Source organism: Thamnophis elegans, chromosome 14 (assembly GCF_009769535.1).
Source record: "Thamnophis elegans isolate rThaEle1 chromosome 14, rThaEle1.pri, whole genome shotgun sequence".
NCBI classification, from domain to species: Eukaryota; Metazoa; Chordata; class Lepidosauria; order Squamata; family Colubridae; genus Thamnophis; species Thamnophis elegans.
The window spans coordinates 37,545,932-37,572,744 of record NC_045554.1 but is presented as its reverse complement, the minus strand read 5'-3'; the positions used below and the strand labels follow the sequence as shown (position 1 = coordinate 37,572,744).

At 42.5% G+C, this 26,813-nt stretch overlaps 1 protein-coding gene across 1 annotated transcript; it reads left to right on the top strand.

Moving 5' to 3' along the window:
• Nucleotides 1-264: 264 nt before the first annotated feature.
• Nucleotides 265-25,888, top strand: GPATCH1 (G-patch domain containing 1). Its single transcript, XM_032230758.1, has 19 exons — nt 265-390; nt 2,118-2,252; nt 3,360-3,445; nt 3,832-3,992; nt 6,435-6,532; nt 7,459-7,514; nt 8,763-9,002; nt 10,876-11,023; nt 11,114-11,193; nt 13,192-13,396; nt 14,710-14,991; nt 16,318-16,496; nt 17,414-17,541; nt 18,703-18,842; nt 19,859-20,031; nt 21,616-21,835; nt 22,162-22,266; nt 23,725-23,810; nt 25,629-25,888. The coding sequence occupies exons 1-19, from the start codon at nt 315-317 to the stop codon at nt 25,776-25,778; spliced, it is 2,748 nt and encodes a 915-aa protein (XP_032086649.1). The 5' UTR covers nt 265-314; the 3' UTR covers nt 25,779-25,888.
• The last annotated feature ends 925 nt before the right edge of the window (nt 25,889-26,813 follow it).

Here is a 26,813-nt window from a genome sequence, read left to right as displayed (position 1 = left end):
CTGCCATCGAGGAATACCAAGCGACTGTCGTTAAACGGGGTTTCACGCAACAAGACGCGCAACGGAAACTGCTTTGTGCAAATCGCCGCTTTGGGAAATTCGCAGAGCTGGTTTCAATCGCGCGCACGCGCACACTCAACCGAACGCGTCGCGCTTCTCCTCCTTCTCTCCCCCCCCCTCCCTTTCTTCCTTGGGTACAGCCGCGCCTCCTCTCGGGCTGCGCGCGCGCCACCGGTGGGCGGGGTGTGGGTGGGAAATGGCTGACCGATGAGGCCCCGCCTCCTGCCCCGCCTCCTTCAGAGAGCTGCCCCAAGATGGCGGCTGACAGCACTGACGAGGAGGGTGAAGACCTGGTGAGCGTCGGGACCCCGTTGGAGCTGCTGGAGGAAGGTAAAATCCGCCTATTCCGTCTCCTTTGGCGGGGGAGGGGTGAAGAAAAGGGTGGTCTCCCTCCCGAGTCTTTTTTTCGTTAGTTTGGAAACGAACAGTTCGGCGGTTCGAATCCCTAGTACAGGTCTCCTGCGTGAGCAGGGGGTTGGACTAGATGACCTCCAAGATCCCTTCCAACTCTATTACTATAACTATATGTCACTATATGTTTCCCCCTCCCCTAACCCCGTGCCCTCCGCGGAGTCCTTGGTGTTCTCTTAGCTTGGTGGTTTGCTTGTTACAGATGTTGTTACCCAAGTAGGTCATAATAATCAATGCTGATGGTGATTTGCACGCTGATGATGTTACCTATTGGGTCTGTGGGGTCTTTGGTGGTGCTTTCTGAGCTTGGTTGGTTTTTTTGTTTTTTGTTTGCAGACGTCTCATTACCTGACTAGGTAACCTCATCAGTGCAGAAAGAAAGGAGGAGGAGAACGGTGGAGTTCTTGGTGTGCTCTTAGTGGTGTATTTTTTGTGCAGATGTTTCATTACCTGACTAGGTAACAACATCAGTGCTGGAAGAAAAGGAGGGTTTGCAGGGAGGAGGAAGACTGGGGAGTCCTTGGTGCACTCTTAGGGTTGTTTTTTTTTTTGCAGACGTTTCATTACCTGACTAGGTAACATCATCAGTGTTGGAAGAAAGGAAGGTTTGCAGAGAGGAGGAGGAGGACCGTGGGGTCTTTGGTTGGGTTGTTGTTTTTTTTGCAGTGTTTCATTACCCGACTAGACTTCAAATAACTATTGCCACTTTAAATGTATACTAATCGGCATACATTAAAATGAAACTTTGTGGCTCTCAAAGGGTCACCACCTCCAGCATTCATTACATAAACATGACAGAAATATAAATAAGTAAGTAAGTAAGTAAGTAAGTAAGTAAGTAAGCCATAGGTAACATCACCAGTGGTAGAAGAAAGGGGAGATTACAGGGAGGAGGAGGACTATGGGGGTGTGTGTCTTTGGTCCTCTTTGAGCGTAGGGTATTTTTCCCCCCAGGCATTTCATTACCTGATTAGGTAACATCATCAGTACTAGAAGGAATGGGGTTTGCTTCACCTTTCTATGCAGTAACTGGCCCTGCTAGTGTTGGCGGAGTGTGGTCTTTTTCTTGATCGTTCCTTGATTAGGGAATTACTTCCTGCTTGATAGTTATCTCTCATATTGGCCCCTGTAGTCCCTCCTTTGGGGACTACAGCCCCTAACTTCCGCAGTGGCAGGGCTTTGGGCAGCCTCCCTCTTCCCAGCTGCCTGGGCCCAGGAGTTGTAATGTGGGGGAGTTGGATGACTGGGAAAGTCTGTTGCAGGGGATGCTCAAGATCGTCCTGGAAGCTCTTTGTCGACTGGGGAGGAAGGAGGCTGGGAGAGGGGGAAATGGGACATCAGGAGGATGGATGGCCTGGCTGCTTTGCTGCATCTTAGAAACTAGGAGATGGTGAGTTCTAATTCCATCTTAAACATGAAAGCTGGTCTAGCATTTCATCTGTGCATCTATTTTTCCTTCCTTCCTTCCTTCCTTCCTTCCTTCCTTCCTTCCTTCCTTCCTTCCTTCCTTCCTTCTTCCCTCCCTCTCTCCCTCCCTCCCTTCCTCCCTTCCTTCCTTCTTTCCTCCCTCCCTCCCTTCCTTCCTTCTTTCCTCCCTTCTTCCCTGCCTTCCTCCCTCCCTCCCTCCCTCCCTCCCTCCCTCCCAGGTGAACGCATTAAGAAGCCAGTTCCTCTCCAAGACCAGACGGTCAAAGATGAGAAAGGACGGTATAAACGATTCCATGGCGCGTTCAGTGGTGGTTTTTCAGCTGGCTACTTTAACACTGTCGGATCCAAAGAAGGTTAGTAATGATCTATGTCAGAAACTTCAGAAATTTTGTTCCTCTTGGCATAAGGCTGGGCTGAGTTGGGTTATTTAAAAAAAAAACAACCTATCCAAGTGGCAAAATCTTGGACAGTTGTACACACTGTGTGAAGTTACTAAAGGATTGTGAAAGTGCTAGATCACGGGAATACATCTTATTTATGTGATTTAATAATAATTAAACTCTGTAGAGCAGACTGTCAAACAGAGACTACTATAGATAAAGGCAGACATAGTGCTGATTCATAATGCAGTACTTCCATTTTGAACTTTGCATGTTTTGTGAGCCTGGTGAACTTTGAAAGCCAGTCATTGTGGCTTGACAGTGCTGTTTATTTGGGATCTCTGCCGACTGGCATGTTCAGAAAAAAGTGATGAAAACAAGTTAAAGTCTTAGTGCAATGCTTGAGCCTAGCAAAAGGGATGAGAGGATCAAATGAACACAGTAAAACAATCAAAGTGTATTGTCCTAAGCTAGGAAAGCACAATCATATGCAAAAATCACAGTATAATTTCCAACACAATACTACACATATGTCGAGGTTCATTTTTATTTATTTATATGCCGCCCTATTCCCAACGGGACTCAGGGCGGCGCACAAACCCAAGGAGGGGAAGGGAAACACAAAACTACAGCAAAAAAGTACAAGGGAATTTAAAACAACCAACAGCCACACGATTCAAGAGGGGAAGGGAACTCATCGACCCCAGGCCTGCCGACACAGCCGGGTTTTAACGGCTTTTCGGAAGGCCTGGAGAGAGGTGAGGGTCCGAATCTCTGCGTGGAGCTCGTTCCAAAGGGCCGGAGCCACCCCAGAGAAGGCCCTCTCCCGGGTAGTGGCCAGATGACATTGGCTAGTAGACGGAACCCGGAGGAGGCCTAATCTGTGTGATCTAATGGGTCTTTGGGAGGTAATTGGCAGCAGGCGGTCTCTCAAGACATACCGTAGTAAGCCGGTTATTCAGTTATAGCAAGTCAGTGAAAGAAATTTGGAGAGAGTGAGTATAGCAATTGCAGTTTTAATTGGAAATTTCTCAATTCTGCTAAAAACTCACGTCTTATAACAATGCTTTGTTTTTGAAGGATGGGCACCTTCGGCGTTTGTGTCATCTCGCCAAAACAGAGCAGAAAAGAAAGTTCTCGGGCCAGAAGATTTTATGGATGAAGAAGTAAGATGATGGAGATTATTGCATTTATATAATTCCAGGCCTCTATTTATATACCTGTGGTATCTGTGCGGTACATAGATATGTAAATATTGTTATATATATAGTTGTACATCATCCAAAGTCACATCCATGAGATGGGTGGCCATGTAAACGATAAATATAAGCCTGGTGTTTTGTACATACCGGTAATCTTTTACTGCTTGGTTAACAGACATGATTAAATAGCTTTGTTTAGATAAAGAACAACAATTTTTGTACAAAGTGCATCTCTTGCTGTTTTGTTTCAAAGTTACTGTTTGAATTTGTGGACTTGGAAAGAAAATATTCTTATTCTTCCCCCTCCCCCCCCCCCCGCAAAAAAATAATAATCTTGTTTTCCCTGGAAGGATCTTGGTGAACATGGCATTGCACCAAAGGAAATTACAATTACGGATACATTTACGTCCCAAAATAAAGACAAAATCCAGGAGAAGGCCAGACAGCTAGCTGGAATAGTTGCACCCATCTCTGGAGCTACAGTATTGGATGAATTCATCACACCTGCAAAGTAAGTATTGAAAAATAATCTATTACTTGCAGATAATTGCATATATTATATTTTTGATTTCTGGAACACCTGAAAGACTGTTTGAATCATTTTTGCCAGAATTAAACAGGCAGGATTTTTTTTCTTCCTCCATAAACAACTGTTCCTGATGTTAAATCACAACTGTTGTAGAACTTATTTATTTTTATTTATATAACTGCCACCTCACTTTTACCTTACTCTAGGTGGATTTAGACAACCAAATCAAATGCGTAAAATGTATAATGTAAAAAACACAAGTGAAACACAGAGGAGCTGGGCATAATTATTTCAGCATTTCTGAACCTTGATAATGTTAATAGCAATAGCACTTAGACTTATCTACCACTTTACAGTGCTTTTACAGCCCTCTCTTAAGTGGTTTACAGAGTCATCCTCTTGCCCCCAACAATTTGGGTCCTCATTTTACCCACATCGGAAGGACAGAAGGCTGAGTCAACCTTGAGCCTGGTGAGATTCCAACTGCCAAATTGCAGGCATCTGGCAGTCGTCATGAATGTTTAATAATCATAATAATTGTTTATATATATATTGGATTGATGACATGAGAATTTGTGTAGATTGCAAATGGGGACTATTGTGAGGATGCACAAAGCTTTCTAACCAATCGACATACTATATGTAACTGGAGGATGATTTTTATGTATTGTGTGTGTCTATGTTTGTTTTATGTTTGTTTGTGTGTGTGTGTATGTATGTATATGTATGTATGTATGTATATGTATATATGTGTGTGTGTGTGTGTGTTTTTTTATTTGTGCTGATAAATAAATAAAGGGATAAAAAAATAAAAAAAAACCACAAATATAACACAGGCAACAGTAAAAATATTGGGCTTTCTGTCTGGCTGGTCTCTTGTGACGAGCCGATTGACAGATGATGGAAGCAGTTAGCTTCCTCCCATAATTGGGGCTTACCAGGGGTTGTAAAAAAAAAAAATCTAATACATATATATACATATACATATACATCATATACACACACACACACACACACACACACACACACACACACACACACACACACATATATATATATATATATATATATATATATATATATATATATATATATATATATATATAGTGTCACAACCCCTGGTATGCCCCAATTATGGGAGGAAGCTAACTGCTTCCATTCTCTGTCCATCGGCTCGTCACAAGAGACCATCCAGACAGAAAGCCCAATATTTTTACTGTTGCCTTTTGTTACATTTGTGTTGTATTTGTGCTGATAAATAAATAAAGGGAGACTAGTATAGATCTATTTCAAGCTATTTAGCTCTCATCAGCTAGCGAATCCCAGTAAGGGTATGGCTAGCTGATGAGAGCTAAATAGCTTGAAATAGATCTATACTAGTCTCCCTTTATTTATTTATCATCACAAATACAGCATATATACATATACATATACATATACAAATACATATAAGAAGTAGCCTGCAGTACTGCATTCTAAACATTGTGCCACCATGGCTCTTCACATTAAAATGCGGGGAGATCAACTTCTAGAATTCCCCAGCCAGCACACTGATCTTAACCAATCATCTCCATAACCAGAGGATTGGCTCTATCCAATGCCCAGATTCAGGCACAATGCTAAATTTTCAAGGCCTTACAAAAGGCCGAGAGAGACCAGACCGCTCAAATCTCAGAAGGATGAGTCTGTGTTTAGTTTCTGTTTCTACAGTTGTTTGAATGCATTGCTTATATAAGGATTCTAGTTGGATTCTACTTTTGTTCATATTTATGACAATTGCAGTGTTTTGGGATCGGATGATCGCCTTTTACGACTTTTTGACAAGCAAAGTCAATGGGGAAGCTAGATTCACTTAGCAACTGAGTTATTGTTAGTTGTGAAGTCGTGTCCGGCCCGTCGCAGCCCCATGAACAACATTCCTCCAGGCCTTCCTGTCCTCTACCATCCTCTAGAGTCCATTTAAGCTCACGCCGACTGTTTCAGTGACTCCATCCAGCCACCTCATTCTCTGTCGTCCCCTTCTTCTTTTGCCCTCAATCAAGAATTAGGCTCTTCTCCATTGACTCCTTCCTTCTCATTAGGTGGCCAAAGTATTGGAGTTTCCTCTTCAGGATCTGGCCTTCTAAAGAGCAGTCAGGATTGATCTCCTCTAGGACTGACCAGTTTGATCGCCTTGCAGTCCAAGGGACTCTCAGGAGTCTTCTCCAGCACCAGAGTTTAAAGGCCTCAATTCTTTGGCGTTCAGCCTTTCTTATAACAACCAGGTTACTAACTTAACAACTTCAATAATTCACTTAACAACTGGGACAAGAGAGATCACTTAACAAATGTCTCACTTAGCAACATCAATTTTGGGCTCTGTTGTGGTAAGTCAAGGACTACCTCTAGCTATAACTTGTTTATTCATTTCTTTTCCCCCTCCAGAATAACAATTGGGATTGACCTGTTGCGAAAAATGGGCTGGAAAGAAGGACAAGGCATTGGGCCACGAGTAAAGAGGAAACCACGCAAGCAAAAACCTGGTACATTCCCCCTGAATCTATTGTTTTGCAACAAGATCAGAATAAAATGAATTATCTAGTTCAGGTAATTATGTCCCTGCTTAATCAGGCCTCTGCTCCTCCCTTTGAAGTGCAAACGAGCAAAGCAAGAATGACCCAATCGTGGTCTTTCCCATTTTGTCCAAATTAGGAAAGCGCTTCTTATTTTGACACAAGTCAGAATGTCGAACCATCGTTTGTAATTATACAATATTCTGACTTGTTTCAAAACAGATAAGTATTGTTTTCCGATTTGGGCGAAATATGAAATCAGGGTTCCTAAAAGCTTTCCTAATTTGTTTGCTTGTGCTATAAGGGGAGAAGCACAATATTGGAAAGGCTGCCAAAATATATCAGTTTTGATCCATCTTATTTTTTTTTAATATAACTGGTTAGTAGTCTGTGACTGTATAATTTGTATGCTGGACTATATGGGACGCGGTGGCTTAGTGGCTCAGATGCTGAGCTTGTCGATCAGAAAGGTCGGCAGTTTGGCGGTTTGAATCCCTAGCGCCGCATAATGGAATGAGCTCCTGTTACTTGTCCCAGCTTCTGGCAACCTAGCAGTTTGAAAGCATGTAAAAATGCAAGTGGAAAAATAGGGACCACTTTGGTGGGAAAGTAATAGCGTTCCGTGTGCCTTTGGCATTGAGTCATGCTTGCCACTTGACCACAGAGATGTCTTCAGATAGCACTGGCTCTTCAGCTTTGAAACAGAGATGAGCACCGCCCCCTAGAGTCGGGAACGACTAGCACATATGTGCAAGGGGAACCTTTACCTTATACTGCAGTAATTTAAGTGACTTTGAATTTAGTGGGATTGTAGCAGCATAACCTGTTTATTACTTCAATAAAAGTAATGAAAAAAATGCAGCATTTTAATCATGATTGTCACTGTTTGATTACAGAGCCCGGAGTAAAAATATATGGCTGCGCTTTGCCTCCAGGATCTGAAGATTCAGAGGTAATTGTAGAGCATTTGTTGGAAATTTTAACTTCTTTTTTTTTAACGGAAATTGGAACTATTCAATAAATACCATTTTTCCTGGCTACAATAATGAGTATTACAATGATTCTTTTAACATCGTAATGCTTTGCAATTTTCAATAAATGAAGAAACATTAGCCCTTTTCTGCAAAGGCATCTGTCACATCATGAAACTTTTTAATATAAACGGTTCTGTGCCCTGGATAGTTTTCATGTGAATTATTCACATGCAGACAGTGACTCCATAAATAAAGTGGCAAGGAGTAAAAAAAGAGAAGGTTTTGTTTACTAATTGCTGCCAATAGTGACAATCGGAAATATGACAAGAGACAAGGTCTGTGAATTTGAATTTGAATTTGAATTTACTTTATTTGTATGCCGCCTTTTCCCTGAAAGGGACTCAGGGCGGCTCACAATTCAAGGGAGGGGAAAACAACAAAATTACAAAATATAAAGACATACACAGTTAAGAAACTCAACAATCATACCATTCGGAGTGGGGCTGCAAGTCTTTAGTCCCAGGCCTGTCGGAACAGCCAGGTTTTAAGGGCTATGTGGAAGGCCTGGAGGGTGGTGAGGGTACGAATCTCCACGGGGAGTTCGTTCCACAGGGTCGGAGCAGCCACAGAGAAGGCCCTCCTCCGGGTAGTCGCCAGTCGACATTGGGCGGCTGATGGAATTCGGAGGAGGCCTAGTCTGTGGGATCTTATTGGTCTAGTGGAGGTAATTGGCAGTAGGCGGTCTCTCAAGTACCCAGATCCAATACCATGAAGGGCTTTGTAGGTGACAACTAGCACCTTGAAGCGAATCCGGAGACCAACAGGCAGCCAATGCAGCTCGCGGAGGATAGGTGTTACGTGGGTGAATCGAGGCGCACCCACGATCACTCGCGCGGCTGCATTCTGGACAAGCTGAAGTCGCCGAATACTCTTCAAGGGCAGCCCCATGTAGAGCACATTGCAGTACTCCAGCTTAGAGGTCACAAGGGCACGAGTGACTGTAAATCCCCCCTTTGAAAGACTTTGCCGATGTGAATGAGCAGAATTCACAGTAAATTAATAAAAGGGATTTTTGTCGGGACCAGGAGATTAGAATACACGGATTGCTACTGCTTAGAATTGCCAAAATAGGCCGCTTCAAAGAATTGCTAGTGGGGAAGAAGGCAGAGTGTAACATTCTAAATAACCTGTATTTATTTTTTATTATTTTATTATTTTTTATAAAGGAAGAAGAGGATGAATATCAGCCTGAAAATGTTACCTTTGCCCCCAAAGATGTGATGCCAGTAGATCTAACTCCAAAAGAAAACGTCCATGGACTGGGTTACCAAGGACTGGACCCCAATAAAGCTTTATTTGGCACTTCAGAAGAACCCCAAAATCTTTTTAGCCTCGGTTCTGAAAATTTAAGTCATCTTGGGGATATACGGCATAGTAAAGGACGGAAACTGGGCATTTCAGGACAGGTAAAGTATGATACAGGTTAAAATTTTGGACGAGGTTTTGAGAAATGAGCAAGTGAAACCTAAAATGTCTAATATATACTTCAGAACAGTTATGATTTATTCACATTCAGTCTTAGGGACGCGGTGGCTCAGTGACTTAAGACGCTGAGCTTGTCAATCAGAAAGGTCAGCAGTTTGGCGGTTTGAATCCCTAGCGCTGCATAACGGAGTGAGCTCCCGTTACTTGTCCCAGCTTCTGCCAACCTAGCAGATCGAAAGCACATAAAAATGCAAGTAGAAAAATAGGGACCACTTTGGTGATAAGGTAACAGCCCTCTGTGCGCTTTCAGCGTTTAGTCATGCCAGCCACATGACCACCGAGACGTCTTTGGACAGCGCTGGCTCTTTGGCTTTGAAACGGAGATGAGCACCGCCCCCTAGAGTCGGGAACGACTAACATATATGTGCGAGGGGAACCTTTACCTTTACCTTAAGTACAGTCTGCTATGGAGGGCAAGTTGAGAGCTCCTTTATTACAGCCAGTTCCAGCAAATTGGCCCTTTTCCTCATTCCACCCGATGCATAACTTTTGCAGATATAGGTGGTCCTCGACATATGACCACAATTGAGTTCAAAATTTCCGTTGCTAAGCAGAAAAGACAGTTGTTAGGTGAGTTTTGCTCCATTTTACCATCTTTCTCGCCCCAATCGTTAAGCGAATCCCTGCAGTCGTTAAGTTAGTAGCACCATTGTTAAGTGAATCTGACTTCCCCATTGACTCTGCTTGTCAGAAGGTCCCAAAAGGGGATTTGTGTGATTCCCCGGGGCACTGCAACCGTCATAAATAGGAATCAGTGGCCAGATATCTAAATTTTGATCACTAGAGGGATGCTGCTGACGGTCATAAGTGAAAAACGATCATGTCACTTTTTTGAGTGCCGCTGCCACTTTGAACGGTCATTGAATGAACTGTCCCAAATCAAGGACTACCTGTGCAGTTATCAGGCTATTTAAAATATCTGCATATCTTAAGGATCACTCAAACGAGAGATATAAACGAGACTGGAAAAAATGGATTGATTATATACAAAATAAATATGGGACTAAGAAATTCCAGATAGCTTATGATTAAGATCAGGAATGATATAAATTATTTAAAGTTAACTTAGCAAGGAGGAGCTAAGTTCAATTTAAAGATGTTATCAATTTTCTATTCTTTTTTCAAATATATTTTAGACTGTTTTTGTTAAAGATTTATACCGTGTATGGGTTCTTGGAAGTCGGGGGAGGGAAGGCTGGGGGGAGGGTGGGAGGGAGGGATGTATAGTAGGCTTGAGGAGGGGTGTTAGATTTTAAAGCAATATGATTGCACATGTATACTGTCTTCTCGTATTTTTTCTTTAAAACTAAGATATGTTAAGTATATTGATATGGAAGCATAAATACCATCAACATAGAATGGAGTTTGCTCAGAAGCTGAAATACACCATTAAGAGGAAGAGTGGGAAACAGAGGAGAGAAGAAAGATAGGAAGAGAGGGATAGGAGAGAGGGTAAGGGGGGGAAGATGAGGAGGATAAGGAGGAGTGGAATGAAGAGAGAGGAGAAGGAGAAAGGAAGGGGAAGTAGAGTAGAAAAGGATGCTGGAGGGAAGAAAGGAGGTAGGAGAGAGGTAGAAGAAAGAGCTGTATGGAGAGCAGAAGAGCTAATAATGGGTTTTTATCCTTCTGGGTGTTGATGGCAAGAGGAACTGATGTATTACTACTTAATAGAATAGGATATTAGCTATGTAATAGTATACATGTGATTATATGTTATGAAAATGGAAAATAAAAAGTATATTTAAAAAAAATAGTGAAGACAAATCTAACTTTATGCTATGCTGCTTCTTTTAGGCTTTTGGGGTTGGCGCTCTGGAAGATGAAGATGAAGATATTTATGCTGTCGAATCCCTTTCCAAATACGACAAGGTTCTGAAAGATGAAGAGCCGGGAGACGGGTTATATGGATGGACAGCCCCCCAGCCTTATAAAAGCAAGCCAGGTATAAAAGCCATTGGTTAAGGCCTTTCAGGAAATGACCCCCGATTGGTTTACTTTGAAAGCGCTAATGAATCTATCTATTGTTTTATAGGAAGGAAGGAAGGAAAGAAGTATCTCGGGAAAATTCTGGATGGCTTCTGCTTGGCATCTATATCAGTAACTCCTGCCAAGGTTAGTTAGCTTTTCTTTCTGCCAGTACATCTGCCAATACATGTATGAAGGGTGGCTCAGAGGCTGCTGAGCTTGTTGATCAGAAAGGTTGACAGTTCAGCGGTTCGAATCCCTCGCGCCGTGTAACGGAGCGAGCTCCCGTTATTTGTCCCAGCTTCTGCCAACCTAGCAATTCGAAAGCATGTAAAAATGCGAGAAGAAAAATAGGGACCACCTTTGGTGGGAAGATAACAGTGTTCCGTGCCCCTTCGGGATTTAGTCATGCCGGCCACATGACCACGGGGACGTCTTCGGACAGCGCTGGCTCTTCGGCTTTGAAACGGAGAGGAGCACCACCCCCTAGCACATATGTTTGAGGAGAACTTTTACCTTTACCTTTACATGTATGAAGATAACACTGAACTCACCACAAGATCGCCAAGGGTATAAAATTAGCAATAGCAATAGCAGTTAGACTTATATACCGCTTCATAGGGCTTTCAGCCCTCTCTAAGCGGTTTACAGAGTCAGCATATCGCCCCCACAATCTGGGTCCTCATTTTACCCATCTCAGAAGGATGGAAGGCTGAGTCAACCCTGAGCCGGTGAGATTTGAACCGCTGAACTGCAGATAGCACTCAGCTGAAGTGGCCTGCAGTACTGCACTCTACCCACTGCACCACCTCGGCTCATGTTGATTGATTCTTCAATCTGCTTATCATTTGAAACATCGTAGATTTTTTTACAACAGATGGTAGTAGCAATGTTTTGTCGCTACCATTTTGTTTTTATTCTACTCCAAAACAAAACAAGGGAGAATTATCAACTTTCTCTGCCTTAACCTGATCTTTAAACTACCGAGGATTTTTTTCCCCAAAAAATATCTGCCATCTGCAGTGTTTTCCTAATAAAGTCTGCTATGGTAATCATTTTACAACGCCTAAGATTAGGATACTTTTGTTAAGATTGGCAAAATCGTAAAAAAAACCATAAAAATGACAGTGGATGTATTTGGGGGCAATGGGAAGCAACTGGTGATATGAGGTGATTGGATTTCAAGTTTGATAGCTACTAGACTTCTGCAACAAATAGTCACAATATTTTAAAAATATTGCCAGTTATGCCACTTTATATCAGTTCTTTCCCAACCTTGGCAACTTCAAGATGCGTGGATTTCACCTTGTAGAATTCTTTGCTAGCTGGGGAATTCTGGGAGTTAAAGTCCACACATCTTCAAGCTGCCAAGGTTGAAAAACACTGGTTTATACACTCGAGTTCAGTTTTAATTTAGAAGACCGCTTCTATCGCAGGGCAGTAACTATCTTGAATTCTTCGGTATAGTGCAGTATTAATGCAATATCGTCTTTTCAATTTTAATTATATAGAATGTGAAGGATGTGTGTTTGTGTTTTTATTTTTATAGTTTATAATGTACACTGAAGATGGCATTTAATTTCATTGTACCAGGTGCAATGACAATAAAGTAAACTAAACTAAATTAAATGTCAGGTCTGCAGCCATCTTTCCTTTTGGATCTTTGGCCTGCCACACTTTCTATTATTCTGCTATGCATTTTCTATTGTGGGGAAATGGGAGGAGGGATTGTAAGTCACATACTATGTAGCCACAACAACATTCTTTCTAGAAAGCCAAGGTCATCCTTTGTCTCTGCACCTCTGCATCTGACTGGAACTGGATGGGTGGAACTGCCAGCATGGCAGTGGGAGATTGGACCATGTAATGGACTTTGTGGGTGTGGGGGCAAGATCTTGAACTTTCAACTAGGTGGGGAAAACCGGGAAGCTTTCAGATTCGGGGTTTCCCAGATGTGCCAACGTGGCTCTCTTAATAAATTGGAACTTTGAGCAATACTTTGCCTTGGATTCTGATTTACTTTTGGATGCTATTTGGAACCCTGACACTAAACTAATTTTGCCTAATTCCCAATGTCCAGTATGCAATGACTCGCTTTTCTGTAAGCAAGGCAAAATTTTGTCTTCTGTTGGTTTTCCCGTCAAGGCTTATCCCCCTCCAGACCTGCCAAGAGACTACAGACCAATCCATTATTTTCGACCTGTGATAAAAGCTACCGCTGAAAACTCCCACTTACTGCAAGCCTTGGCAGAATCCACGGGGAAGCTTCTGAGCAACGCAGCAGTCCAAAGTAGACACCAGAAAACCGCTACCGAGAGAAGGGAAGTGCTGGGCGAAACTGCTCTGAAAGGTATCCAATATCCCGATGTTACTCTGCACGATGCATGTCCTCTACCTCAGGGCTCTCAACCGCCACCCCCTGGGCAGTGGATCGGCACCAGAATTTGGCATGCCAAAAGCCGGGGCGCGCAAACAAACAAAGCTTCATCCGCGGGATGCAGACAACACACAAAACCGCGCCCCCTGCCCTCCGATCCACAGAAAAATCTCTTTCCACAGAACCGGACTGGGTGCCCAAAAGTTTGCAGGAGTGGGTCACTGGTCTACGTGGAATCTGCAATCATATTGTTCTGACTTATTTCTTTGTAGGCATTTTTGGTTGTCTTCTTAAAATTTAATTTATCTATCTATCTATCTATCTATCTATCTATCTATCTATCTATCTATCATCTATCTATCTATCTATCTATCTATCTATCTATCTATCTATCTATCTATCTATCTATCTATCTCCATCTATCTCCCTTCCTCTTTCTCCCTCTCTCTCTCCCTCTCTCTCTCCCTCCCTGTATCTATCTTATCTATCTTATCCATCCATCCATCCATCCATCTATCTCCCTGTCTCCCCCCTCTCTCTCCCTCTCTCCCTCCCTCCCTCCCTGTATCTATCTTATCTATCTATCCATCCATCCATCCATCCATCCATCCATCCATCCATCCATCTACCTATCTATCTATCTCCATCTGTCTCCCTCCCTCTTTTTCTCTCTCCCCCCCTCCCTCCCTCCCTGTATCTATCTATCTATATCTATCTATCTATCTATCTATCTATCTATCTATCTATCTATCTATCTATCTATCTATCTATCTATCTATCTATCTATCTATCTATCATCTATCTATCTCTCCATCTATCTCCCCCTCTCCCTCTATCTATCTATCTATCTATCTATCTATCTATCTATCTATCTATCTATCTATCTATCTATCTATCATCTCCATCTATCTCCCCCTCTCCCTCCCTCTATCTATCTATCTATCTATCTATCTATCTATCTATCTATCTATCTATCTATCTACTTAATCTATCCATCTCTCTCTATCTATCTCCATCTCTCTCTTTATCTCCAGCCATCCATCCCCCCCTCTCTCTGTATCTATCTATCTGTCTGTCTATATCTTTCTCTTTCCTTATCTCCATCCATCTCTCTCTCTCTCTAAATATATCCTTAAACATGTATATTTTACATGTTTAAGGATATAATAATGGGGGCTTTTTTTGCAAATATTTTATCTAAGCAAGGCAATACATTCTTGCTTACACTATATTCTGAACTAAAACAATGTTAGTAGTTTATCAGTAGATTTTCTCTTCTTGTTTAGGCCCAACCACTTCTGTTCTGGAATATTTGTCGGCTAAAGACAAAGAAAGGATCCAAGAAGCGAAAGAGGCTGTACAACCACAACTGAAAGCTGCCACTGTGCCCCAACAATCTCCCTGTAACAAATTCCAAGCTCCTCCTGTCTCTGACATGCCGCGGCAATTGAGGCTGGGGTCCCAGTTAGCTACAACTGGCTCGACCGACTTCAAACCATTTGCCAGCAACCCAGAGAAGCAAAAGAGATACGAACATTACTTAGAAAATCTTTCCCGTGGGAAGAAAGGCAAGTAGGGGCTGCGTCCCCAGCAATTTTCTTCTAGCATATTTTCATTTTAATTCAAGTATTCTACGGCAAACAGAATTTAAGTTGCCAGCCCCCAAATCTGAAGACGCAAAAGAGGCAATGTATAAGTTGTCATCATGAAATATACATTTATTCTATGCTATTCTATTCTATGTCCAGCATTTTAAAACGTTGTCTTCTGTGGCTAGCACACAAAGTGCAATCTTGTTCGTTGTTTCCGTAGAGTTATTAGTTACGATTGATTCAAATTCTGGTTTGTAAGGAATCTTAAAACATTCTTGCTTCTGCTGTTAATATTTCTTTCATGTAGAATCTGTTAGATTAATCTAAAAACACCCGGAAACCCTGGTTCATGGTTTGTGTAATCGAACATCCAAAATAGGAATTATGGCTTGCTCCAACCGAGTAGTAGGTTTCAAAAATTGTTCGAACCTACTCTGTGGGTGTGACCTCCTTTGTGGGAGTGGCTTGCCACCCATGTGACCGGATGGGAGTGGCTTGCCGCCCATGTGACCGGATATGAAGATGCCGACGACACTTGTCAGAACCACCTTAAATTACCTCACACCCAGCACTGGCATGCGTAAGAATATGATGTAAACTTGTTTTTTAAAAGGCATCTTTGGTTTGCGTTAAAACAACTTCAACACACGCAATGTTCTGATTGCACCACAAACGCAGTAGTCATCCTTACCTTTCACAGAGGCACTGAGTTTTATAAATATGAGCATGATAGTGTAGAATAATCATATCCAAGGACCAGTGGTGGGTTTCAAAAAATTTTGGAGCCTCTTCTCTAGGTGTGGCCTGCTTTCCGGGTCTACTGGTGGAACTTCTTCTAACTGGTTCGGTAGATTTGACGAACCGGTTCTACCGAATAGGTGTGAACTGGTAGGAACCCACCTCTGCTCCAACCAAAACAACAGGAGAAGAACAAACTCTGGTTTATGATTCTGCTTGTTAGGAATCAGCGAGAAATATTTGTGTGGTGAGCTGTGCTCTGAGATTTTGTTTTCCTTTTGCCTTTTACATTATGTGATTTTATTTGTGTGGGGTTTTTTTAACAGGCTGGGGTTATTTAGTTAAGGTGGGGGGCCATATACCTTTGTTTAAAAAGAAAAATTAGAATATCCTCTGATTTTTCATATTTCTGTTGAAGCTATTTTCTATCATACTTGGCTTTGCTTTTGCTGGAAATCTCTGTGTCTATAAACTGTTTCGTTCATTTCTGTTCAACATTATTGAGCCAGTGTTACTGGTTTTGTATTTTTTTGCTTGCTTTTTACATTTTTCTTGCCCTAATAGACGTGCCAGAAAGCTGTTTAGATTCCAGTATGACGGAGTGGGAGCGCGGTAGAGAACGGGAAGAATTCTCGCGCGCGGCTGCCTTCTACAAAACCTCCAGCTCGATTTTGTCTTCAAGGTTTACTCCTGCAAAGTTGGAGGATGATACTGATAAAGTAGATGTTCCTCGCGATGAAGAGGTAGGTCCCAAACGCCTCCAGAAACTGTTGAACTGGGTTGATTTGCAATAATCCTCAGAGCACCGATTCCTTTCAAGATCATCTCCAAACAAATGAGAAGAGTTCTCACAACTCATAAGTAAGCTGTAACGTGGTTTGTTTCATACTGTCTGTGTTGTGATTTAGGCTTCCCAAGAGCATGAAGCAAACTCCTGGTCCTGACAAAAAACCCTTTTATTAATTTCCTGTGAATTCTGCTCATTGACATTCAGCAAAGTCTTTTGAGAGAGGATTTAAAGTCCAAGACCTTATCTGGCTTGGAGAGCTGCCAGGCTGATACCTGCAAAACCTGGCAAGGAGTCTCGGAGAGTCACGAACCAATTAAGTGAACTAATGGTCTCCTGCAAACTCCACTCCCCTTTTGCTCCTCTTTTATTCCCCATGGGAGGGGCCATTCATCATCCACCTGTGGCCTTACTTCCAAGTCGACCCCTGTTCTTTAGCTGTTCCTTTTGTCCGGCAACTCTGCGCATGCTCACACTGGGAACAGGCTCCAGCTGTTCTTCTGCCCCACTGATGTCCGACTCTGAAGGCAGCTGATAAGTGGCATATGGCCCTTGCCCCCTCTCTGCCTCTGACACAGAGCCCTCGTCAGAGCCTTCCCCAGACTCCAGGACTGGCCCATGTTCCTCCCCAACCTCCTCACTGTCTGAATCTGCTGCCCGCTGGTGGGCCACAGCAGTCTGAAGGTGTTGTGTGAACACAAACTTGTGGTTTATAGAATAAAAGCAAGCTTAAAATGTAGTTTGGCAGAAATGTGAACCAGGCCAATTAAAAAAAAAGACCCTCAAAATTATCCTTTATCCTCGAATTGGTTATTACCAAAATGTATGTGCGATAATTGCTGTAACAAACCGAGAACCACATTGTTATTTTAGACTAACGTTGACGACAAAGAGGCCGCTGCAAAGATGAAGATGTTTGGAAAGCTCACGAGGGAAAAATTTGAGTGGCACCCGGATAAGCTTTTGTGCAAAAGGTTTAATATTCCTGACCCCTATGCAGAGTAAGTTGGTTGAATCCATTAGCATTTTCTAACAAGTATTTTGGAGGTGATAATTTTATGGTTGGTCAGTAGAAGTGATCGAATCTAACTACTATTGTTTAGACCAGAGATCACCAACCTTTCTGGGTTGGCGGCCCGGAGTGGGGGGAGGGAGGAAAGATGGGATGGTTTTGTGGGAGGGGCAGGCATATGCGTGCGTGCGTGGACACCCGCTGCTCACCCAAGTGGAGCCATAAGCGCCCACGACAACCCTCGTGTGAGTAGGGTAGGGGTGGGTTCCTGCCAGTTCTAACCTCTTCTATAGAAGAGGTTCCACAAATCTACAGAACCGGTTCCAGCTCCCTCTCGCCGCCCGTCCGCACATCATCAAGATGAAGAGCGAGAGAAGGAATTCTGGGAGTTGAAGTCCACAAGTCTTAAAGCTGTCAAATTTGAACACCCCTGGGGTTTTTTTTTTCTAAAGGGTTAGGGGTGCAAGGGTCTTGTAACTTGACAGCTTTAAGACTTGCGTACTTCAATGCCAAAGTTCCTGAAACAACATTTTGGTTGCTAAGCAAGAGCAATGTTAAGTGAGTTTCACCACATTTTACAAGTTGGCCACGCCCACCCAGTCACATGGCTGGCAAGCCACTCCCACAAAGCAGGCCACACCTACAGAAGAGGTTCTAAAAAATTTTGAAACCCACCACTGGAGTAGAGCCATATGATTGAGCTGTGAGTGCCTATGTGACTGGAGCTATGCGTGCAGGGGTACACGCCAGTCAGCTATTGGCCAATAGCCTGCGTCCCACAAGTTGGGGACCCCTGGTTTAGACCACCTTGTTTACTTAACTACATTTTTCACTTAAAGACTATGATTTCTTAACTGTAAATTTTAAAATGTTGTCTTATTTCTATACTTGTGACCTATTTTAACACACATTTCTGGAGCAGAAAAATTACCCAAAGTTAGATATAGAAACTCTGAAAGTGGCGTGGAGGCCTAGAGATGGAGCTCTTGTCTCACAATCAGGAGGCCGTGAGTTCAATCTTAGGAAGCAGCAGATATTTCTCTTTCTCTGGGCGCAAATATATGCTGTGAACTTCACATAGGCATCAGGAAGGGAATCCGGCCAGTAAACGCTACATATAAACATAAACACTGTTTTTATTTCTCATCAGGTCATGCATTGTGGGATTGCCGACGGTGAAACGTGATAAGTATTCTGTGTTCAACTTCCTGACTGTTGCTTCAGAGTCCGCGTCAGAGATGCGAAATCAACCGATGAAAACGGGAGTGCAACAAGATAATATTCCTAACAGTAAGATTTTAAATTTTATCACAAGAAGATTTATATCTTTTCAGGACCTGGATCATAGATAACTTGGCCAGTCAAAAGTGTAGAGGAAAATAATAATAATAAGATTCCGTGCCCCGCCCCCCCCAACATTCTTTCAAAAAGGATGAAGACGTGGTTTTGCCAGAGGCCAGAGACCCCAGGGTACTAGGGAGCCCACCAAGTGTTTGGTCCGATTGTTGTTCCCAGGGGTATCATTATGCTTTGCCAACCATGAAAGACAGGGAAAGGCTTTTGACTACATAGGTAGTCCTCACTTAGTGACTTCTTGCTCAGCAACCATTCAAAGTTACAACAGTGCTCAACAAGAAGACTTATGGCCAATCTTCACTGCCAGCTTCCAATAAGTCAAGTCAGTGAGGAAACCAGCCACCACCTGATGTTGTGCTCAATGATTGCACACAATTCGTTAACAATCACAACCTGAACTGTCCTTGAACGCTGAAGACAGCATTTGATTTTGTTGTACGGGGTGCAATGACAATAAAGTAAACTAACCGGTTAACCAACAAGTGCGCGCACGACCAATGCGCGCCGAGAAAACCGCGATGTTGAAATCGCACCCACAACAGCGCGCCGACAACAGCGCACCGACAAAAGCGCGCCATCAACAAACAACCTGAAAACAATGTAATAACCCTATCCCTAACCCTAACCCTTACCTTAACCGTAATCGCGCTTTTGTTGGTGCGCTGTTGTCGGCGCGCTGCTGTGGGCGCGATTTTAACATCGTGGTTTTCTCGCCACGGTTCCGTCGGCGCGCTTTTGTCGGGCGCGCATTTGTCAGGTCACGAACTAACCAACAATAAGGGAGTAAAAGCCATTTGCGGGCTGATACAGAATCTCAGGCTAACTGGGAGAAGTGTGTGAATGTCTAGGTTGGCATTTGACTGTATAAAATGTGTAAAAAGAAAGATAACTTGGTTGAACTCATCAAGAAAGGGTGATGACCCCTTTGGAAATGTGTTCATTTCTTTCAGAGCCAAAGAAGTCATCCAGATGGGATGTGCCCGACAGAGAGAAGAAGAAAGATAGCATCAGCGAATTTATAAGTTTGGCTCGATCAAAAGTTGATGTCCATGCCCAGGACCAACTTCCCAAAGCAGTTGAAGCGAAGGCCAAGCAGGGGACTGGTGACCTTGTTCCCACTCAGGTAGAGAGTGGCTTTGGTGCTTCTGTTATGTTGAAGAAGTGGGGGTGGGGGGTGGGGGGCACTTTCAAGCATATGCCAAATGGATGTCTGATGAATTGGTAGCTGCAATAGTCTCAGGAGATGGGATCATGCATTTCTCCAAAATAGAGGGCCAGGTGACAATTTACTAAAGGGATACAATGCAGGACTAGCAGTGGCCTATAGGTGGAGCTCTCGCCTCACAATGAGGGTGTGAGTTCGATCCTAGGTAGAGGCAGTTATTTCTCTCTCTGGACACCCTGAGAGTATATCTACTGAACAAAACTCCGCATTGGCATTGGGAAGGGCATCTGGCCAGTAAAGACCCTGCTAGCTCCATTCAGTTGCCCAGACTCCACCCTGCCAAGGATTATGGTGTCGTTAAACGAAGATGATGATACCGTGCGGGACTAATTTGACATGTATCATTAAAAATGTCTTTGTCCCGGGGCCACATTTTGCATGCAAAATTAAAACCACCACCACATTTTGGAAGTGCAGAAAAATGCAGGTTTTAATTTGCCCTGAAGTTAAGTTGAAACTGAATTAACGAAAGGTGCACTTCTCCCTAGTTTTGATTTGTACACTCTCTGAAAAGCATGAAATGGTATAATATGTTGCTCATTCCACTTGGCCATGGGTTAACCACACGTACATAATAAATCTTGAAAGAGTCTCATTGTCATTAGCTCTTTATAGAATAGAATAGAATTCTTCATTGGCCACGTATGATTGGACACACAAAGAATTTGTCTTTGGTGCAGATCAGTGGTCAGTTTCAAAATTTTTTGGAATCTCTTCTGTAGGTGTGGCCTGCTTTTTGGGTCCACTGGTGGAACCTCTTCTAACCGATTCGATAGAGTTGACGAACCGGTTCTACTGAACTGGTGCGAACTGGTAGGAACCCACCTCTGGTGCAGATGCTCTCAGTGTACATAAAAGAAAACAATACATTCATCAAGAATCATAAGATACAACACTTAGTGAATGTTATAGGTTACTAATAAGCAATCAAATCATACTAGGAAACAAATAAAACAATATTATTATTATTATTTATTAAATTTATATGCCGCCCAATCCCGAAGGATTTTAAAGATACAAGCAACATGGTTATAGTCATAAGTGGGAAGAGATAGGTACTAGAAAGGAAGAGAAGAATAATAGTAATACACTCTTAGTAAATAATTTGACAGTGTTGTGGAATTAGTTGTTAAACAGAGTGATGGGATTCAGGGGAAAACTGTCCTTATGTCTAATTGTTATCAGATAAATAAAATGCGATAAAATAGTTATCTAAAATAAAATAGTTGTTATCTAGTTGTTATCAGGTAAATAAAATACGAGAGAAAAGGTGTGTGTGTGTAAGTAAATACATACTAAGGTATCTAGGAGGGGCCAGAATCAATCCCACAGAATAAAGTGCAGATTGCTGAATGGCATTTGCCCATGTTGCAAGAGTTGAGGTGGAAAGAGAAATCTTCAACAAGGTTTGCTACTTTGTTATGGCTTAACTTAAGCAGAGAAGTGCATTGTTTCCTTTCCACTTATTCCTTTGTGGTTCAGCCATCAGACCCACCCAGTGGCCCAAGTGAAGCTGCTGTGGAAGAGGAAAGCCGGCCATCCATGGATTTATTTAAAGCCATCTTTGCTGGTTCCTCGGACGAGAAGTCCTCTTCTGAAGAAGAGAGTGATGGAGAGGAACCAGCTGCCACAGCCCTGGCAGGAGAGTCCGAAAACGCAAAGCCTTGCGACTCACCTGGGGTCCCATTACCTGTTGCTCAAGGTATTTATTATTGGCTCGGTTCAGACAAAATGCTCCCCACCCACCCCCATTGAAAACCAGCCAAATCCTCTGATATATAATGCTTCATATGTCAGCATTTAAGACGGACTTTGTAGCATTACTTTAGATTGTTATGTATGTTTAATTTTTTGTTTTTTCTTGTGTTTTTCTTTCTGTTTTTAAAGATTAAAATGTTTAATAAAAACTATTAAAAACTATTTTTTTCAAAAAGACGGACTTTGAAATGGACTAATAGGTCAGTATAAAGTGATTTGTTATGATGGCTTTTAAACACGATCTCCATATTTATTATTTTTTCCTCAAAGAAATGGAAGTTATACCTGAGACTTTTGATACCATAACGCCAACCTTAAAGGAAGTAGTTGATCAAGGAGAATTTGGACCAAGATTGCCTCCTGTTGCTTATCCTGGTAAAGACAATTATTAAATGTTAAATGTTAATTGCATATATGTGTGTGTGTGTGTGTGTGTGTGTGTGTGTTGCATTTGTGCTGATAAATAAATAAAGGGAGACTAGTATAGATCTATTTCAAGCTATTTAGCTCTCATCAGCTAGCCATACCCTTACTGGGATTTGAAGCTACTGGGCTAGCTGATGAGAGCTAAATAGCTTGAAATAGATCTATACTAGTCTCCCTTTATTTATTTATCAGCACAAATGCAACACAAATGTAACAAAGGCAACAGTAAAAATAATGTCTTTCTGTCGTGATGGTCTCTTGTGACGAGCCGATAGACAGAGAATGGAAGCAGTCTGCTTCCTCCCATATTTGGGCATAGCAGGGGTTGTAACACTAAATACATACATACATACACACACACACACACATACACACACACACACACACATACACACACACATACACACACACATACACACACACACATACATACATATATACACATACACACACACACACATATATATATATGTTGTTGTATTTGTGCTGATAAATAAATAAAGGGAGACTAGTATAGATCTATTTCAAGCTATTTAGCTCTTTCCATTTTAAAAGTATTGTACACAGGAATCTATTGGCTGTTGGTCTTTTCTGTTTCATGGGCTACAGAAATACTGTAGAAGCAAGCTAATCAGAAGAGTATAATTTTTATTAAAATTCTTGATTTAATTAGGGTAGATCCCTAAAACCACCTCAAGCCAACACAAACTGATAGAAAAAGACAGGGGAAAAAATCGATCAGCAAAAGTGCAAGAAGAAAAGGTGAAAAATAGAAGCGAAAGAAAATATTTAGAAATGGCTTCCTATCTTCATTTTAGCAGCAAAATGTACAATTATAAATTTATCTCTTTCTCTAAAGTTACATCATGACTCTCTTTTTTCGATAATCTACCCTGCCTCATCATCAAAGCCATTTGTCCCAGGTTCACTTTTTTCATCCCTCAGAGGCTTCCAGTCACCAATAAATATAGATCATAACTTTTAAGTTACCGATTTAAGCAATTTACAGTTTGGGGGTCTTCAGTGCTCCGAGCTTGGTTGATTTTTTGCAGACGTTTCATTACCCAAACAAGATAACATCATCAGTCACCGAGTATTCTTGATTTCAACCCTGAGCTACAAATATTCTTCTCTATCAATTTATGCATTTCAGCGGATTCTGTCATCTTCACCAAGCGTTCCTCCAGAGTGGATAGTGTTAAATCTTTCCATCTTCTGTTGGTTGTTCCTGAGCATCGTTATATATTCACTAAAAGTGCAACCAAGTATAAATAGATCAGGAGTTTGCATCAAGAAATTCAGAAAGATGCTATTCTTGGGGAATCTAAAATAATAACTCAGCAGCTACCGAATAGCTTTCGGTGCTTCTTCCTTCCATCATTCTTCTGTCTCTGACAAATGTTTTAGGTACAGCTGAAGTGGTGGCAGAGCACAAAACCCCAAAGATCAAAGAAAAACACAAGAAAAAAGAACACAAACACAAAAAGGAAAAGGTAATTTTGATGTTTATTTTTAATCTTTTCTCCTCAAAATTCTTGTTGTGTTCTCCAATAAAGCTTGTTTAAACTGCACAGGAGTTTTCTTTCTATTTTGTATTCCCTCCCTCTTGTTTAGCGTCATATATTTGAAATGGGTGGCTATCTATCTTTGAATAATCTATCTATCTATCTGTCTGTCTGTCTGTCTGTCTGTCTGTCTGTCTGTCTGTCTGTCTACCTACCTACCTACCTACCTACCTACCTACCTACCTACCATCTGTCTGTCTGTCTGTCTGTCTGTCTGTCTGTCTCTCTCTCTCTCTCTCTCTCTATCTATCTATCTATCTATCTATCTATCTATCTATCTATCTATCTATCTATCTATCTATCTATCTAAATGGCTCTCTCTGTGTGTGTGTGTTCTAGCATAACTCTGGAATGCCTGGTCTGCTGAAATGAAAAGGACTGAATTATATCTATAGTGTCACGTCACAGTACTTTTGACAGTGATAGTGTACATTTTGGATTCAAGTTCTGTTAAGATACAGCCTATTGTGCCTTAAAATGACTTCTACTGTACAGCACAGTGGAGTTGCCATAATAACGGCTTCGCAGTACTCCACAAGGGGGCTCCCTCTAATACAGGATTGGGATAAATACATACCCGGGCCACGCCGAGTTATCACCTAGTAAATGAATAAAAATATATTACCCTTACTTATAAGATGTTGAAGACTTTAGAACAGGGATCCCCAGTCCGTGAACCGGAACTGCGGGATGCAGGCAGCATGTGAAACTACTCCGCCTCTGGTCCACGGGAAAAAAACCTCTCCACGGAACCAGTCCCTGATGCCCAAAAGATTGGGGGCTGCTGCTTTAAAAAGAGTGCAGAGAAGAGCAGCAAAGATAATTCGGGGACTGGATGCTAAAAATATGAAGAGTGGTCGCAGGAATTGCATATGTCTAGTTAAAAGAAGGACCAGTGTTTAATCTTAATGTTTAATAAATTTATATGCCGCCCAATCCCGAAGGACTCCGGGCGGCTTACATAAAAACAATTTAAAAGAATACTAAAAATTTTAAAAATAGAAAGACAGGCAAGTTAAAAAGACACAACATGCACTCAACCTTAGTGGGGCTGGACCTCATTCAAGAGGTCAACAGCCCCAGGCCTGCCGGAATAGCCAGGCCTTAATAGACTTTCGGAAGGTGGAGAGAGTGGGGACATGACAGTGGTGACATGATAGCAGTGTACCAATATCTAAGAGGCTGCCACGAAGAAGGGGAGTGGGAGGTGTCACCCTATTTTCCAAAGCACCTGAACGCAGGACAAGCAGCAACGGATGGACTTACTTGACTTAAGTCTTTAGCGTCGGTACGGCGTCGCCAATCCCTTCGCTGTAGAGTCGCATGCATCCCGGAACGGGATCCATGATTCTAGGCTAAATACTACTTGAGCTCGCCGGGCCCAAGAGTCGACAGAGCCCCTTCTGTTGGAAACGGTGGGCACCTCGAGAAGGCAGGGGTTGTCTTGATAATGAGAGGCTGTATTTTCGCGTCAATTATCCTTGCCCACCAGCAACGGATGGAAACTAACTGAGGAGAGAAACAATCTAGCGCTAAAGAGAAATTTCCTGACAATGAGAAAAAAATAATCAGTGGAACGACTTACCTCCAGAAGCTGTAGGTGCTCCATCACTGGAGATTTTTTAAAAAGGATATTGGACAGACGTTAATCTGAAATGGGTATAGCAAGGGTCTCTTGCTTGAGCAAGGGGCTGGACTAGAAGACCTCCAAGGTCCCTCCCAACTCTTTTGTCCTTCTTTTGGCAGAAAAAGAAGCACAAGAAATCCAAGCACAAGGGCAAGCACAAGAACAAGAAGTCTGAGAAGAACAGCAGCTCCGACACAGCCGAGAGCAGAGACAGCAGCAGCGAGGAAGGAAAGACAAATATATCACCCCGGGAACTTTTAAGAAGGTAAGCAGGCAAATGGAGTCCATCTATTGTAATCAGATGGACCGTTTTTGTTTTGCTTTTAAAGGAAGGAAACGTTTCCATAAAAGAAAAAGCGCCTCCTGTTTCTACTTTGTTTTTAATCTTCTGAAGGGAGTCTAGATTGTGGAGCCGCAAGGTCTAACTCAATGTTTCTCAGCCTTGGCCACTTAAACTTGTGAACTTCAACTCCCAGAATTCTGGGAGTTGAAGTCTACGTATCTTCAAGTGGCAATGGTTGAGAAACAGTCTCTCTCTCTCTCTCTCTCTCTCTCTCTCTCTCTCTCTCCCTCCCTCCCCCTCCTTCTCTTCTCTCTCTCTCTCTCTTTGTCTCTTTTTCTCTCCCTCCCTCCCTCCCTCCCTCCCTCCCTCCCTCTCTTCTCTCTTTTTCTCTCTCCCTCTCTCCCTCCCCTCCATCTCTTTTCTCTCTTTTTTTCTCTCTCCCTCCTTCCCCCTCCCTCTTCTCTCTCTCTCTCTGTCTCCCTCCCTCCCTCCCTCTCTTCTCTCTCTTTCTTTTTTCTCTCTCTCTGTATCTCTCCCTGCCTCCCTCTTTTCTCTCTCTTTCTCTTTTCTCTCTCTCTCTCTCCCTCCCTCCCTCCCTCTCTTCTCTCTCTCTCTGTCTCTTTTTCCCTCCCTCCCTCTCTTCTCTCTCTTTTTCTCCCTCCCTCCCTCCCCCTCCATCTCTTTTCTCTCTCTTTTTTCTCTCCCCTCCTTCCCCCTCCCTCTTCTCTCTCTCTCTGTCTCCCTTCCTCCCTCCCTCTCTTCTCTCTTCTCTTCTCTCTCTCTCTGTATCTCTCCCTCCCTCCCCCTCACTCTCTTCTCTCTCTCTCTCTGTCTTTGTCGCCCTTTCTCTTTCTCTCTCTCTCGCTCGCTCGCTTCCCTCCCTCCCTCCCCCTTCTCTCTCCAGTTTGCCAACATTTAGGAAAAGTAGCTTTAAAAGAAAGAAAGAAGTTCCCTGGTGCTGCTTTCTACCAAAAAGGCAGAAAGAAATGGCCATGGTTTTTATGCTCATACCTGGAAATCC

What these genes read in the sequence shown, in the direction of transcription:
- GPATCH1 (XM_032230758.1), top strand. Translation starts at nt 315, where the DNA reads ATGGCGGCTGACAGCACTGACGAGGAGGGTGAAGACCTGGTGAGCGTC. An exon ending in ATTCCTGACCCCTATGCAGA is followed by an intron (nt 17,542 to 18,702) that starts GTAAGTTGGTTG and finishes ATTTCTCATCAG; the next exon opens with GTCATGCATTGTGGGATTGC. An exon ending in ACAAGATAATATTCCTAACA is followed by an intron (nt 18,843 to 19,858) that starts GTAAGATTTTAA and finishes CATTTCTTTCAG; the next exon opens with AGCCAAAGAAGTCATCCAGA.